Source organism: Mustela erminea, chromosome 1, assembly GCF_009829155.1.
Source record: "Mustela erminea isolate mMusErm1 chromosome 1, mMusErm1.Pri, whole genome shotgun sequence".
NCBI classification, from domain to species: Eukaryota; Metazoa; Chordata; class Mammalia; order Carnivora; family Mustelidae; genus Mustela; species Mustela erminea.
The window spans coordinates 26782939-26800218 of record NC_045614.1 but is presented as its reverse complement, the minus strand read 5'-3'; the positions used below and the strand labels follow the sequence as shown (position 1 = coordinate 26800218).

The 17280-nt window shown below is 51.2% G+C and overlaps 1 protein-coding gene across 5 annotated transcripts in view; it reads right to left on the bottom strand.

The window, feature by feature from the left end:
• Nucleotides 1–17280, bottom strand: part of FLNB (filamin B) — a 147884-nt gene that overhangs the window by 14251 nt on the left and 116353 nt on the right. For 2 of the 5 annotated variants that reach the window (XM_032323456.1, XM_032323463.1), the window contains 12 exons: nt 16382–16629; nt 13802–13873; nt 12979–13081; nt 12126–12266; nt 9185–9313; nt 8144–8317; nt 7101–7259; nt 6589–6792; nt 5235–5387; nt 5008–5130; nt 1811–2077; nt 1044–1181 (listed from right to left, as the gene is read on the bottom strand). In XM_032323456.1, the coding sequence (XP_032179347.1) occupies nt 1044–1181; nt 1811–2077; nt 5008–5130; nt 5235–5387; nt 6589–6792; nt 7101–7259; nt 8144–8317; nt 9185–9313; nt 12126–12266; nt 12979–13081; nt 13802–13873; nt 16382–16629 (1911 nt within the window). Of the gene's footprint in view, nt 1–1043; nt 1182–1810; nt 2078–3764; nt 3860–4950; nt 5131–5234; nt 5388–6588; nt 6793–7100; nt 7260–8143; nt 8318–9184; nt 9314–12125; nt 12267–12978; nt 13082–13801; nt 13874–16381; nt 16630–17280 lie in introns of those variants that run through there. The other 3 variants (XM_032323471.1, XM_032323480.1, XM_032323489.1) reach the window with 3 other exon arrangements.

Genomic DNA, 17280 nt, shown 5'->3' with positions numbered 1-17280 from the left:
AAGGGCCAAGAGTCTTAACTTGGGTCCAAGGCCTCCCTAAGGTCCTGCTTATAGAACGCAGGAGACCGTGAATGGGAAAAAAAATTGCATCTTACTTTCACTAAGTTCAGACTGAAATTTAGCATTTCCTTTCTTTCTACTAGAAAGGTCAACAAGAGGGGGTCCTGGGTGGCTCAGTAGGTTAAGCTCTGCCTTCAGCTCAGGCCATGATCTCAGGGTCCTGCGATGGAACCCTGCATTGGGCTCTCTGCTCAGCAGGGAGCCTGCTTCCCACTCTCTCTCTGCCTGCCTACTTGTGATCTTTCTCTCTGTCAAATAAATAAATAAAATCTTAAAAAAAAAAAATCAGTAAGAAACACTCAAAGCACACATCAGAAGCGTGATTCTGTCACCAACAAAGATCACAGATATTTTCATGTCACTTTACAGTTTTATATATACCTTAATGTATTATTTACTCTCACCTCTACTTTGAAATTAAGGTCCTTAGCAGACCATTGCCAAATCCTATGACTTCATGTATTCAGAAGAATGTGCTTATGTTACTATGTTACACATTCTCCTGAAGATTTTGATATCTCTATTTTAATGTAACTGATTTCTTTTATAACCCAATGCATTTTATTTTATATGTTTAAAACATTATCCTGAGAACAGTCCCTGTAGGCTTTAGGAGATGCCCAAGAGAGTCCACGGCTCACAAAAGGTCAAGAGCTGCTGCTTGAGGGAGCTCAGAGCCCTGAGCCCACAGAGCCAGTGACCAAGGATGGGAAGAGAGCCTGGTCAGCGAGAGGAAGGGCAGGGCTGAATGAAGCAATGAAGGAGAGGCCAGCAGAGAGGTACCAGAGAACCACACTTCCTGCCCCGAGGCCCGACTGATTTCCTGCCATGGATTTCTAGAAGGCGCTCCCACGCACCCATACTTGGAGATAAACAATGGAGATAACTCCATTGACTGGAGCTAGCTGGCCAGGCTTCCGTTCCCTACAGCCTAGGCATCCCCCAACAAGGAACACATCCTCAGCTGGCTCGTGATTACATACCAGGCTCCTGGGCAATGTAAGACACACCACATGATCCATTTTTATGGTCATCGAACGTAATCTCGGCCTTACTAGGGCCTTCGACAGCAATGGACAAGCCACCAGCACCTGCTTCCCGGGTCCAGATGCTGAATTCGGCTAAAGCAAAGACACACCTGGTTAGCGACCAAGCTTGGGACATACTCTCTTCTAGCTCACACCTACGATGCTGGGTTCCATCTGCTCCCTTTTCTCTCCTTTAAGGCCAGGCAGAGCCCCAAGGAAGGGCATCACCGATGTTTTCGGAGCATCACCCACAAGAACATAAAGTTTGTGGGAAATCAGGCATCTCTGAACACACCCGACCGAGGCAGAAAAAGATGAGAACGCTCAGTTTTGTCCCTACAGATCCTCCCCACCAGCAACCACCACCACAATGGGTTTTGTAGAATTCCAGTGTGTTCCACCAAATGTCAGCACTGCAGGACGGTCTGCAAAGAGCTTCCTTAGCCTGCGTCCCTCTTAGATGCTCACACACCTAGTTACAGGCTCTATAGGTCTCTCAGTAAGCTTGTTTATTAGCTTTGGGTAAGTGGGCAATTCCTAATCATGTGTAGCCACAGAGGCCTTGTTTTAAAGAATGCCCCTCAATACCACTGTCAGAATCCCATACCCGAAAGAATGCCCCTCAATACCACCATCAGAATCCCATACCCGTGAAGAACGTGGGGTGCTCACACCTGTAGGCTCCTCCTGTTCTCAAGTCACAAGCCCGCCCACAAGCTCACCTGGGACCCCTGCTTCTCCTCTCTCCAGGCCAGGGCCTCCCGCGCGGACCTTGTGGGCGCCCCCCTCTCCCAGTGGCCCCACGGTGAACTGGAAGGGGCTGCCGGTCACGTGCTGGCCGCGGTACTTGACGCTGACTGTGTGAACGCCCATCTCCTGGGGCACAAACCGGACACAGTGCGAGTTCTTCCCCACGGACACGATCTCAGCCTCGGTGATGCGGCCAGAGGGGCTGGTGACATGGGCCGACATGTCACTGCTGTCGATTTCTGAAAGGGGGCGGAAGTTTGGGGAGGAAGAGAACAGGGTTAGGGCGAGGGACCAAGGCAGAGCAGGCCATGCAGGGCAAGCAGCAGAGGGCAAGGCGGGGCAGAGGGCAGCCCAGGGTGGGATATGGGGTGCTCAGGCTTTCCTCCCACTCAGGCGTGATGCCTACCCTCCTGTCTCCCTCAAACCCTGGGTTGCCGTGGCCACCACGGAGATGCCAGGGCCCCTCCAGCCACGCAGTGCAGAGAATGTTGTAGGGATAGTGACACTGTCTGCCCCACCGAGTACTTTTATAGACTTCCTAGCTGGCATTAATTCCACACAGCAGTTTCAAACCAGGGCCTGGAGCTGGTAAGTGACAGCAGGTAAACAGAAACCATTATAACAGATCAGATGTTCCTAAACCAAAGGTGACACGTGCCCACCCATCATGCTTACTGGGGCTCTTTCCCACGGGTAGGTAAGGGGAGAAAATGCAAGAACTGTCACCCCGTACCTTCAAGAAGACTTGGCATTTCTTTGGAGGCAACAAGACAAATGCATTTAGAGAAAAAGTGAACCCACGTTGGTCACAACCACAAAGGGAAACCGTGCATAAGCCAAGCTCTGAGCCAGTCAAATACCAGAGGCCATGCTTTCAGAAGAGTGACGCCTCTGGTCACCGACCCCGGGATGCAGACCGCGTCTGCCACACCCTCGGCGCTCATGCCGTGCCAGTGACCGTGCTCGCACTGACGTGGTAGAGACAGGCACACGCATGCTGGGTGACCACGTAATGCCATCACCTAGAGCCACATGAAGCTGCACTCGCCAGCCCTACAACGACCTGGGCTGAGCAGCCATGACTTTGAGCCCTGAGGACAGAGAAAGGAAGGGCGGTTGAGGAGAGGGTCGCCCTACATGGCCTGGGACCAGAGGACATCTGGAAACTGATGAGCTGTCTTCCATTCTAACCGAGGACAGAGGCTCATTTAGGTAGTGAGGGGGAAGCGAGTCTCACCCAGAGTCAGCTGGCACTGAGAAGGACCTGATCAGAGAAAAGAGGAGCCAAGAGCCAGGGAGACCTTAGGGAAAAAGTAACTGACCTGCTAGTTCCTCCGGAAACAGAGAACTTGCAAAATGAGGAATGTAAAGCAGACAAAAACACAGTCCATGTCACTAGGGACCCGAGAAATGGAACTGAAAACCAGATCTGTATTTTTCCACTGGATTGGTCAAAATGAGAAGGAAACACTGCCCAGGGCTGGTGGGGAAATGGAGAGATGGGCACGGATCCTTTATCACGAGGGCGGTCTGTCTGCCAGGGTGGGGGAGCATTCAAATCACAGCAGCCGCGCCATCCGGCACAGCAGCCGGGGCAACCGTCCGACGTGCTGACGGACTGAGCACACAGCGGAGCGCTTTACAGAGCCCCAGCTGTCGGAATCCGGGGATGGAAATGAGTGTGCGTGTGCTGAGACTACGTAAGGAAGGACAGTACATCAGGACATGGAAAGGAATCTTACGTCGTCACTAAAAATATGATGTGGAGGGGCGTCTGCATGGCTCACTTGGTCAAGCGTCCACCTCTTGATTCGGGCTCAGGTCATGATTTCAGGGTGATGAGTTCAAGCCCTGTGTCGGGCTCCACGCTCAGTGTGGAGTCTGCTTGTCCCTCTCCCTCCACTCCTTCCCCCTGCTTGCTTGCTCTCTAATAAGTAAGTGGATAAAATTCTTAAAAAAAAAAAAGATGATGTGGGAGTATCAATAGATGACCAGACTCCAGTGTGTGAGAAGTGCACAGGTGCGACTGGAAAGGGACCCCACATGTCCAGGAAGCTGGAGGCAACTGCGGTCCAGCTCTGTGCCTCACATGTGAGCCACAACCCTCCTGGCTGATCAGAGATGCAATGACACTTCCTTTCCCGGGGATGGAACACCTGAACTTTTCACGATCACAATGCATCAGCTATTTTTAATAAGTGATTCCGTATGGATGCTGCAGTAAGGAGGCTTTCCCCGCATTCTCAGGTGGCCAGCGGTGCAGCCACATAGGAAGACGCCACTGAGGACCATGGGGGAGGCAGAGTAGGTAGAAGGGGGGCATGTTGGGAAAGAGGGGAAGAGCGGTGGAGGAGAAGCAGCCCCTTCTCCAAATCACAACCTGAGCGTGATCCGAAGACTGTTTCCATTTTCTGTCCACATGGATCTGTGCCACAACACAGCCTGTGCCCACTTGTGGGCACAGGACCCTTACACCTGCATTCACTGTGATGGCTCTTTTTATTTATTTGAGGGAAAGAGAGGGAGAGAGTGTGCACAAGCAGGCAAAGGGGCAGAGGGAGTAGGAGCAACAGACTCCCTGCTGAGTCCTCCCCAGGACTCTGGGATCATGACCTGAGTCGACGGCAGATGCTTAACTGACTGAGCCACCCAGGCACCCCAGAGACGGCTCTTTACAGAAGGAACCTGGGCCATATTCAGACAGACTGAAGTGTCCATTTACACCATTCACGACGAAAAGGCCGGATGTGGCCCACCCACCCAGTCTCCGCTCTCACTGTAGGGATGGAAGAAATGCATCGAATATTAGAAGGATGCCATTGGGCTGACACCTCTGAAATACTTCCAACTATTGGCATGGACAGGGCCAATTCTCTCACTGACATGACTCTATATTCAACGGATAGTAAATTCAAACCTAAAAAGCCTATCTGTCTCCCCGCCATGCGACACAATAAAAAAAAATTTCATTTGGAAGAAGAAAAAGGGAATAGTGATTTTTTTTTCCTTGGATGGGACTCGGTGAAAACAGTATGAAAAATACAAACAAATACACTGCTTGCTTACTTACAAATAGTCACCCACAGAGCACTTAGTACGTCCCAGGCCATGCCCAGACGTGGCTCCCAGGGGTGCTCCCCGCCCTGACCCCCGCATTCCTCAGGCTCACCTGGGATTTTCAGGTTCAGGTCACAGATGCTCCCAACAGTGGCCACAGACGGGGCCCGACTGGTCCGAGTGATGCTCTCCTTGACTCTCCCCTCCCCGCTGATCTTCACGGTGAACGGGCTCCCTGCGAAAGCCGAGAAGGCCCTGGTGAGCGGCCCGGAGGCTGAGGCACGGCACTGACAGAAAACCCAAGCGCCACACAGGGAGGGCAGAGGGGGCCAGACGCACCAGGTACGTGCTCATCCGCGAACTTGGTGGAGACAATGTAAACGCCGGGCACAGTGGGGAAGTAGGAGACCTTGCAAGTGCCATCTTCCAGGTCCTCTGTCTGGATGTCCACTTTGCTGGGGCCTTCCACTGCCAGGGATATGCCACCGTAACCTGCAACACGGTAGCCCGGGGCTGATGGCACCACAACTCACTGGGGAGGGGGAGCTCGACGCAGGCAGAAGGAACGGAAATACAAGCTGTTATGATAGAAAGGGCAGGCAGGGCGCCTGGGTGGCTCAGTGGGTTGGGCCGCTGCCTTCGGCTCAGGTCATGATCTCAGGGTCCTGGGATCGAGTCCCGCATCGGGTTCTCTGCTCCGCGGGGAGCCTGCTTCCTCCTCTCTCTCTCTCTGCCTGCCTCTCTGCCTACTTGTGATCTCTCTGTGTCAAATGAATAAATAAAATCTTTATTAAAAAAAAAAAAAGAAAGGGCAGGCAGCCCCAATCAGAGAGCCTCAGGCAGGGGAGCACGTGAAATCCCATAGCAAAAAACCTCTGAGCGTGGCTTTGACCACAGCTCCTGTCAAGGGTATGTATTAACATCCCATGGAGCCCCTGTCCTACAGAACCCGCTGGGGAAGATGCTCTGACCACACGCCTCCAAGAATGGCATGTATTCATCACCAGCTCCAGGTCTGAAAATGTGAATGTTCAAACTGCGTCCAGGTGTCTCCATGTAGCCGGGGAACCTCTAAGGGAGCAGATCCAAAGGTTTAACAACCTGAAGAATCAAGAGGGAGCATCGGCCCACCAGGACCAGAAATTCTCGAGCTCTCTCCCCTGAGACTGTCACTTTGTCCAAAAGCCACCAAAATGGCCATGACGCAAGAAGGCAGACAATGAAGATATATATGGCCACATGGCATAGTGTGAAGAGGCCCGATCCAATTCAAGCCATTTTAAAGAGCAAACAGGAAGAGAGTCCACACTTCCATGAAAGCACAGCTCAGCTGACACGATCTTGGCCAGTTGGCCAACCTCCTCTGCTTGGGATGATCCCAGGAGGTCCTGGAAAGCGGCTGGAGGGTGGGAGTACCCATCATGACAGATCTGTGACTTGTTTTGGCTCTGGCTTCAGATGCCAGGAGCAGACAGGCTGTTCACTTCTGTAAAGCCTCAGTTTCTTCCTCTAGAAATACAGATAATACCCAGTTCACTGGGAATTGTGGGCCCTAAATGCTGATGCAGGTACAAGACCTACAGCTTGAAGGATGCTCAGAGAGAAAGGGGAGGTGGTAGGATGAAAAGACAAGCAGCCCGAGCAAAAAGAAGACTGTTCCCGCAAGCCTTTCCCCAGGGACGTCTCCACACACCTGCATCCCTTGTGTCCACGATGAATTCAGACATCTCGAAAGTCCGGCCTTCCGACAGGCCACGGCCATAGACTTTGGCTCTGCGTGCATCACCGATCTCGGACTGGACCACCATGATGGACACGGGGCTGTTGGCCACATGGTTGCCGTTCTTCTTGATGCTGACCAGGTGCTCGCCCACCTCCCGGGGGATGAAGGAGATGCCTGCACAGGAGCATAGACTGGGGTTGGTAAGGTCCAGAGACAGGACGAAAAAGAGGAAGCGGGAGGGAGACACACATGCAGGAATGAAAATGGACTTCCCTCCTGACTCTCCAGCAGCCCAGAGTGTCCAAGAGGATGGTCAACAGCTCAATGCAGAAACGCACGCGGACTCTTAGCATGTGCGACCCAGCTGCATGCTCTCATGTGCTATCAGGTCCCCAGGTTGGGACTGGAGGAAAGCCCATCCCCCTCGATCCCCTTCCCCAGCCCCAGCCCCAGCCGCAGCCAGGAAGGCAGCCTGGGCTCACCGATGTGGTTGTTGGGCAGCCTCTTGAGGAGACAGGGCTCGTCGCGGCCGGATGGTGCCTTAATGCTGGCCGTCAGGGTGCTCAGGTCTGTCTCGCTGATGTCGAGCAGGAAGTCCGCGGCAGAGCCCAGCTTCACCTGAGAGCAGCGTCTGCTGTCGTCTGGGAAACAGCCCCCCCCACCGTGCGGCTTGGGTTACGTGTGGTCTCCCCAGCCACACACTGTTTACACAGGAGCACGGAGAATGAGTTACTCGGAGTTCAGTGAAAAAGCCCGTCTGGGACCATGAGCAGACCTAACCAATGATGAGTGCTGGCTGATGGTGTCTGGGAACTGGCAGGCAACTCGAGGCTTCACGGGCCACTTTCTAAAGGCGTCTTTGCCAGCAGGAGGCACGTGTCACCTCCTGCCTTGGACATTCCTCAGGCACAAGTACCTCATGCTCCATGTGGGACTGGTGACTGCCCTGAACACCTCAGGGTCAAGAACCTTGCCTTTCTTATCTCCTTTATAACCTCCTGACAGCATGATATGAACACAGCCAGCGCAACAGACACTGGGAGTGTGGGCTTTGAATCAGATAACCCGGGTCTGAGTCCCCGAATACCCACGTTATCAATTTGGCTAAGTCACTATCTCACCCTGTGTCAGTTTTTCCATCCAAAAAACGGAAAGGAAATCTATCCAGTAGTGATGCTGAAGGGTATCTTCGAGTTCACGTATTTACGTGAATCATGGAGTATGTGAATGCCTCTGAGGGCCTGCTACTGGCATGCTATGGCCCGACTAGCACCAAACAAGGGCCGTCTGAAGGGTACTGTAAGCTTTCCCTTGGATTACAGGCTACTGGAGGAACTGGGCCAGCCCGAAGTTGACTTTGCACCCCAATTCCTTCCCAAGGAGTCTGGAAGTAGAACCTACACTTAGATGCCTAGCCTGCTGCCGCAGGTCTGATGGGGTCTGATGTGGCTGTCCAGGCAGCCACACCTCCCCGTAGGCAGCCTCTCCCACCTGCCTACCCCCCAAACGAGCCAGGTAATCATACCTGTGATCTTGGCTGTGAATGGGCTGCCAGGGATGTGCTTGTCATTGTACTTGACCAGAATGCTGTAGTCCCCTGGCAGGGTGGGCAGATAGGTCACGGTGCATGTCCCATCTTTGTTGTCAATGCAGCTGATTTCAGCCTTGGAGGGTCCCTCGATAGCCAAGTCTAGGCCACCTGCAGATGGGAGGGAGGAGGGCGAGCCCTTAGAGAGAGTGTGTTCCCCTGTTTCAACAGAGATCACAACTCATCCAGGGTGGTCCCAATGCTGGGAACAAGAGGCTGATGCACGCCACGTGGGCCACCAAGGGGCATGTCAGAGCAAAGCAAATGACATGCCAAATCCGCCCACTGGAAAGACATTTCACCAGCTGAAATATTCACTATAAGTGACCTTCAAGATCTCTCTATTCTTCGGGATACATGGGACGTGAAAGGCGTCCAGCACACGAGCCACACATATAGGGGAGCCACACATAGGCTGTTCCTGCTGGTGGGGCACCAGGTGCCATCATGAAAATCCAGTAAGGACCACACATTTAGGGGCACCCGACTGGCTCAGTCAGCAGAGCATGCGACTCTCGATCCTGGGGTTTTGATTTTGAGCCCTGTGTTGGGTGTGATTACTTAAAAAGAAAATCTTCAAAAAAGGACCACAAACTGAGAAGTCTCCATGGTGACAAGGGGCACAGGCATGGAGCTGTATCTGGAATGGGCAGTAACTCAGGCAGTCTTCTAGATACATGTACACATGCAAAAAAGAACAAAAGAAGAACATCATCTACCAAAAAACATGCTTAAATTTCAGGCAAGTCCTGTAAAAACATTTCACAGCATCAAACGGATTTCCATCAGAACACAAAGGACCTCAAAAGTTCTGCCTTGGGTGAAGACAGAGCAGCTCTACAGAAGAGACGGAGAAGAAAGGACAAGACAAATGCTACCCCTCAGCAGTCTAATTTTTAAAGCTGTCCCGGAACTGTGTCCACTCGACTCTCCAAACAGATGGCCGGAAGCGCAAAACCCACAGGGACCACACAGTACCTTCTCCTGCATCCTCGGTGACGATGGTGAAGGTGGCGGTTTTGTTGGCCACTCCATACACCAGGCCTGGACCGTATGCAGAGACGCTCCCGCTGTTCGGGTAGTTCACATAGAACTGGAGCGGGCTTTCTGAGTTGGCAAAGAACACAAGATCACAAGATCGAGGGGGACTCATTGAGGGGAGCATGCATCCCTTGGATATCCAGTGTCTTTTTTTTTTTTTTTTTTTAAGATTTTGTTTATTTATTTGACAGACAGAGATCACAAGTAGGCAGAGAGGCAGGCAGAGAGAGAGAGGGGAAGCAGGGCTCCATCCCAGGACCCTGGAACCATGACCTGAGCCGAAGGCAGAGGCGTTAATCCACTGAGCCACCCAGGCGCCCCAAGGACACCCAGTGTCTTAACATTCCCTTTAACAGCAGGCAAGGGCGGGGTCTCCCACACAGGGGCAGAAATCCAAAGGAGACTCCAGGACAGCTGACCATGCTGGAATACCCAAAGGGTCTACTCATAGTGCGCAAGAAAAATAATCCCAAAGGTTGATGAATAAGGGAAGAAACAGCTGACCATGTGAAGAAATGACTCACTACTGGATGGAACACAACTGGAGAAGTCTTTTGGGAAGGCCATTTGCTGCCCCTTTCAAAATGTAAGGCCCTATGAGGGCCCTAGTAATCTATCCCACACCTCAGACCCAGCCCTGTGCAAGGACTTCCACTTCCACAGTGCTCAGATCCAAGTTAGGAAAAGACTCCAGTGTCCAACAACAGGGGGCCAGTTAAGTAAACATGGGTCTACTGGCAGGTCGTTAAAAATAATGAATGAAGGGGAGCCTGGGTGGCTCAAAGTGTCTGATTCTTGATTTCGGCTCAGGGCATAATTTCAGGGCTGGGAGATGCCCTGAGATTCAGCCCTGTGTCTGTCTCCATGTTGAGCGTGGAGCTTGCTTGAGATTCCCTCTCTCCCTAGCCTTCTGCCCCTCCCCCCCCTTTGCCTGCCCACATGCAGGCACACGCACTCTCTTACAAAAAAAAAAAAAAAGAAAAGAAAAGAGGGAGATCTGTGTGTATTAACTTGAGAGATTATTCATAACGTGTCATGTTAAAAAGACAAGCTGCTATATAATATTAATACCATTATCTCATTTCTTTGAAGGAAAAAACCCAGCAAAATTCTATGCATGTTTTGTAGGCACAGAGAGAAACATCTGAAAAGACTAACACCTCAGCAGTGGTAGTAAAAGGGAAAGAGAAAGGCATTTTTTACTTTCTCTTTATCTGCATCTTTAGAATATTTAGATACAAGCAGATAACATATTTTTGCTTTAAATAAATATTATGCACACATGTATGTATGAACTACAGCAAACATCAAACTGGAGAACTATTTGCGACTTGTATCACAAAGGACTAATCTCTCCAGTATTTAATTTGCTCTCAGAAAGTGATATGACAAAAGCCAATCACCCAAGAGAAAAACCTGGCCAAGGAAACAAGCGCTCAGTTCACAGAGAAAGAAATACAAACGGTACTTAGACATATAGAAAGTTGCTCAGGCTCATTTGCAAGAGACATACAAAGAAACACAGAGATACTGTTTTTCTGAATGGTCTGGCAAAGATCCAAAACCTGGTAGAAAGCAGGTGCTCATCTACCTTGCTGGTGCATGTGTGGATGAGGGGAGGCAATTGTCAAGATTTGTCTTGACAATTTGTCAAGATCTATCAAAATGACAGTTGTCTCACTCTCAGTCTCACAGAACAAGCTGAGGGTTGCTGGGGGGTGGGGGGTGTGGAGAGGGTGGTTGGGTTATGGACATTGGGGAGGGTATGCGCTATGATGAGTGCTGTGAAGTGTGTAAGCCTGATGATTCACAGACCTGCACCCCTGGGGCAAATAATACATTATATGTTAATAAAAATAATTAATTCTTAAAAATGACAGTTATCTCTGTGGCCACAATACGTGCCTTGGGAATTAAACCTCACAGCTGTACCTTTGTGAGTGTGAAATGATGGATACAAAGGCTATTCACTGCTGCCTAATGACAGCAAAAGGCAGGGGAGACCTTCAAATCCTCCAGTGAGGGTAATGGTGGAATATACCATGCTCACCCCAACGGTGCGACACCACAAACATGCTCTATCATTCGGAGCATAAAGCTCTCCCAGATACACTGTCAGATGGAAAAGGACGAGCTCAAAATGATGTGCAGACTTTGCTATTAATGCACGAATGGGAAAGGGCTTAAGAATCCATATTTCTCATTTGTCTGTAGGGTCTTAAAAATATTCTGAAGTCCAATGTAAAAAGTTAACAGCAGTCAAGTTCAAGGAGAGGTCAGGTGGGTGATACAGGCAGGAAGGAAACCTTTCCCCGTACCATTTTTTAAACCATGTGGATATGTTGCCTCAAAATATTAAATTAAAAAACAAAACTATTTGAACATTTAAAAAAAAAGAAAAAGAAGAACAAGAATAACACTGTGTTGGTTGATGGACATGATATCTGAGCTGAGTTTCCTTGTCAAGGTCAGTGTGAACATAAGGCAGCTTGTCCTCTCCTTCCGCCCCAAAACCCCACACCACACCAGGCTCTGCAGGCCAGGCTGGAAAGTCCCTCCGGGAGCCTCACATTCTTCTCCCAGCATACTCTCTGACCACGCTCGGCACAGTGACAAAGACAAACAATCATGGACCTAAGGGCGTGAACTGTGACCCAGGATGCTAGGCTGTGTTGTCCCTTCTGGAAAAGTAGCTGGATCTGCTGGGGTCACAGGCTATTTGGTTTCATAGCGACTCCCACACTGCATTCCTGATCCTGCCACTGAGAATTATTTCCCATGTAGCAGCTAACTACACGTCTCTGCAAACCTCCCAGATACCAAGGCCCAAGTCATGCCGTCCTGTGAGCATGCTGCCCAGGTGCAGAGCCCGACTCACCAGGGATGTGGCTGCCCATATATTTGATGTGCATTTCATGCAGCCCGACCTCAGTGGGGGCGTATCGGACCGTGACTGTGCCATCCTTGTTGTCCACAATCTCAGGTGTGGCCGTCTTCCCGGAAGGCATGTGGACCTCTCCTGCGGGAGAACGGGCAGACAGGGCAATGAGCACCCCAGGCACTTCCCCCGGAGAAGCTCAGTGCAAAGGCACAGGTGGCCTTCAGATCAGAGGGCACTCCCTGCTGCCTAAAGCATCCAAGACAGGACAAGGACAACAGGAAAACAGAGACATGTCTACCTCTATTTTGTTCCCTTTTCCTTCCACAAAATGCAGCAGGCAACTCCAGTAAAGGGTTTTCTACCTTTGTACTTGCAAGTGAGCAGCTCAAACTAGACTAGAAAAGACCACGAGCCAAGTAGCAGAGTCAGCTCAAAGAGAAATGGGCATTAAAAGGAGGCTGGGAGAGAAAGGTAGGCTTGTACAAGAGACATCGTAGGAATGTCACCTCTGGAAAGGTGTGCGCATAAGACAAGGCAGGAAGAAAGGTGGGACAGGAACCTGACAGTCGAGAGGTATCTAAATACAGTGGTTCGTAACCTGGAGAGAGTGCCTGGCCTTCTCTAGGATGTGATGCAAGTCCTAAACGAAGCAGCCCCTTCAGAGACACACATATATACAGTGAACATTCTGCCGTCTCGGGGCTCACGGACCAATCCCCTACAGCAAGAAACAGGGATGCTGGGTTCAGGATGGCAGGTATCGGGGACAGGTGGGACCACCTCCCGGGCAACATTCTGGAAAGCTAATGCAATCTAGGGAGAACAAGGTGGCTTTCGTGACTGTGCTTACCAGTAATTTCCCCTTTCCTGACCGCAAACGGAATGACCAAGTCGAAAGGCTTGAACCCCAGGCCGTTCATGTCACTCACGGGGACATAGGCCTCTTCGGTCACCTAAAAACAGGAAGCAGTCGTCACTGGGTAGAGCGGACCATGGTGTGGGCTGATGAAGCAACAGAGGGCAGAGAGCTGGGAATCCTGCAAGCCAGTGTAGCCGGGATCTGGGGATGTGGCTGCCGTCCATGTGGGATGGCCTCTGTCTAACACCCTGGGGCCGAAGCAGAGCCTGGGGTACTGGAGAAGTCATGCTGACCAATTGCTAACGATCGCTAGGCGTTCTGCTTGCAGAATTCCCAGCAGGGCTCACGGGGGCATGGGAAAGTGAGAGAGAGCAATGTCTGTGGGTCCCAAGAGGCTCCACCTGGAAAGGTTTAGTTGTGGCCTGGAAAAGAAGGTGCGTTTTAAGTGGCAGAAAGTAGCAGCGGGTGGCTCTCCCCTGAACAGAAACCAACTGTGCGAGGGGCGGCTGTGCGAGTCAGCAGGAGGGCTGAGGACAGTCTGTGTTTCTCCGAACCGCAGAGACAAACGACACCGAGTGTGATCACAGACATGACGGCTGGAGATTCGTGGAGCGCAGACGATGACACAGGTGGGTCTCTTTACAGAGGAAGCGGGGGATCATTGTGACGGACTGATCAGTGGGGGCGGGGCAAACCAATGACCAGGACACCCAGAGGGCTTAAGCAATCCCCAGAAGCAGGCTGCAGCTTTCTGAAATGAAGGCTGAGTAAACACAGAAATGCCAAAAAGGGGGGGACAAAAAAAAAAGTGTACCCAGGGCCTGAATCCGGGGGAACAGGCATTTACCGGAGCCTCCTCCACAGCCTCGACTTCCCCATCCGTGGCCTGGTTGGTGGCAAATGGAGATTAGTCGGGAATCACACGGAAGGGACGCTGCTACTTTAGAAGGTCCTACAACATGAGGGTTGCTTCCTCCCCAACGGCTCTGTCTCATACAGCAGGAACCACTTGCTCTAGCGGGAGCCTACAACCTTCCTCGCCTTGTGGAGAGCAAGCCGGCATCCCTCCTTCAAATGTCAAATCCACATGCCCTTGAAACCCATGACCCCACTTCTAGGAAGCTGGCCCAAAGAAATGCTAGCTGGAGAGTCTGTAGTGATACGTGCAGGGTTCTTTACCCGGGCTGCTTGTGGTCCTGAGAACTTGGAGGTACCTAAAACACCTGCCAGGGAGTCTGCTAACTATGCAAACCTGTACTTGAAAAAGCTACGAAGTCTGATGAATGAAAGGGGAAGGGTACCTCTGACACTCGGAGGGACCGAGACGAGTTGTAAAGCACTGGGTAGGAGCCGCCCCGTGTACAAAGCTGATGGCTTTGTTGTGCCAACAGCGAAAAGGGAACACCAGTCCCTTCTGCGGCACAGAACTGGGAAAGAGGTCTCCTGTTACTTGGTAAGTGCCCAAGGTATTTATGTTTTAAAAGTCTTTATAAATTCATTTTTTTTTTTAAACCACAGACTTCACATTCCTGATCCCATCAACCCGGTAAGGGAGGGATCCCTCTCTTCTCCCATCATCAACAGTAAGAACTGAAAGGCCCTCTCGCTGGGAGGAAGGCCAACATGCCTGCTTCACTCCTCTTTGTGTACTTCAGCATCTGCAGAAAGAGAGCACCACCATTTGGAACAGCCCTACCCCCACCTCTCTCTCACAGTGGAGCTATGCAGGGACACACTAGTCACAGATCTTTCAATGGCCACTCTATGGCCTTTGACCCAGGACTTCTCAGTGGGGACGAGATGAGCAGAAACACCACTAGACCCATGGCTGTGTGATCTATTTAACTGAACCAGACTGCTGGGGCTCCTTGAGACAAGAGCTCTTAAGGCAGTACTGGGTGCTTGTGTCCTTCTGGCCACAAGTCTGTAGAGGGAGGCAGGGAATCCACATGTAGAGAAAGTCCACCTGGATAAGGCTAGAGAGAGCTTGGCATGGAAGACCCAAACCAAAAAAGGCCCAAACCAGGTACTAGAGGTGACCTCCCAGCTGAGGGGACATTTATTCCCACTGAATCTGGTGGCCCCCACTTCAGGTCCCTGACTCAGCAGCTAAAATGGCCCTTGGTATTTCCACACTGACTTTCTCACTCAGACCCGCCTCACCCATCCTAGCTCGTTGCACCTGCAAAGCCATGACCTCTGCCCGGGGGCCGCTCCTCCATGCTGCCCTGTTCCAATCAACCCCATAAAACCCAAAACAGATTCTTAAAATTACACCCTTCTTGGGAAGTAAGAATGACAGAAACTCTCTAGCTGCATTTCTTTCTGCCTTCAAAGGAGAACACTCCCAAATGAAGTGTCAAAGTTGAGAGGCACTTACATCCTTGAGACAAAAAAGAGCCTCTGGATCTCTGCCAGGATGTTTACAGATAAACAAAAATCTATGGAAAGGGAAAAAAGCTACAACAAATGAAAGACTGCTTGGAAGGAGGCAAGGCACAGGCTTCTGTTTGGAACAGGGTCCCTTCTCTGTTGCTGCATGAAGTGAAATCATCCGAAGGGACTCCACAGGCTGTGCATGGGGCTAGGCCACTGAGGCCTAAGGACTTTGTGGTCAAGCATGGCTGCTGCCCATGGCATCGAAGGACACCGTGTAAGGGGCCCTCAGTGGTTGTCCACAGCAGGCACGCTGGGCACCGTGAACTTCAATCTGGGCCCTGTTCCCACACCTCATCTGCAAGAGAGCCAATGATGCTTGGCTTTAAGGATCAAATGAGGTTTCTAATCTTGTCCTGACTGAAGAACCTTCTTTATCAGAGGAGAATCCAAGAGTCACTTGTTGAAAACTAAGGAGCCTCACCGTTCTGGACCATAATGGTATCCCTTTCTTCTAGATGTTCCTATTTCCTAGGTCTATGCAAAATCTCTGTCTTTCCCAAACAAAACTGGAGGCACTTTGTGTCCTGGGATATGGGTCAAGTCTCCAGACATAACGGCATCAGGAACCTCTCTCCTCCAGGCCGTGGAGATGAGGGAGGAGGAAAAGCTAGCAGAATAAAAAATTGTGCTGTCTTACTTACACGCATTTTCTTTTTTTTTTTTTTTTTTTTTTGTCCGAGTATATCTTTCTGAACTGGGCTTTGGCCAGGACATTGCCCAAGACCCTTAGCCTGATGGATACTTCGATGGCCAATAAGATTCCTTAAAAACTCTAACAGCCAAGAGCTTCCGGATTTCTAGAGATTACTCTAGGACTCAACAAGGTCATGACTGCTGAGGAAAAAATTTTTAAAGAAAAAAAAGTGGAAGGGGATGTTCTAGCCAGGATTTAACAGAGGGCAGCTGTTAGCTTTTCTGTCAGACCAGGGCGCTCTAGGGAAGGAATGTGGCTTACCATGACAGTGAAGGGGCTGTTGGGGATATCAACGCCGCCAAAGCGCACGTAGATGACGTAGGTGCCTGGCTTGGCGGCTGTGTAAAAGATGTCGTAGGTGCCATCCTCATTCTCAATGACGTCGGCCTCAGCCTCAGTGCCATCGGGGGTCAGAACCGTGCAGGTCACCTTCCCTTTCCCAGCAGTCTTGGCATCCACCACAAAGCCCACTTCCTCGCCAGTTTTCACGGTGGAGGCAATTCCAGGACCTAGAGAACAGTTCCGGAGAAAAGACTAGAAGCTCCAGCCACAGAGAGCTGCCCTGGGGACCCCAGAACAAAGCACGCATTGGTGCAGAGTCCGCATCTGTCCATGCCAGATCTTCGACGGCCACCACACACAGGGTGGTCCTGGGGACCCCAGAACAAATCACGCATTGGTGCAGAGTCCGCATCTGTCCATGCCAGATCTTCGACGGCCACCACACACAGGGTGGTCCTGGAGACCCCTGGGGGTCGGAGGAAGGGGCTGCTCCCCGTGGGAGTGGGGGGCGCTCTAGTACTTAAGAGACAAGCTGGGAGTGTCAACCGATGTCAGACCCAGCTTGCTGGCATTCAGGGGTCAGAGGGGATGGTCAACTTCCGCAAGCAGACGTACAATGGGCACTTCCTTGAGGGCCAGGTACACACAACATTGAACCACACACGGTCTCTGCTGTCGGCTGTTCATTATGAACAGGCAGACGTTTGCAGGCCAGGCACCAACAACGACGGCTCAATGTGCTGTGGGAACACTCAGTTATAGAAAAAAGAGTCAGCCGTGCTTTAGAGAAGTGTCCCATAGCTCATTTCTATAAAGAAAGTTCTATGACTTTGTATCTCAGCACTGCCACACTGATGGGGGCAAGAAAAGGGGAATGG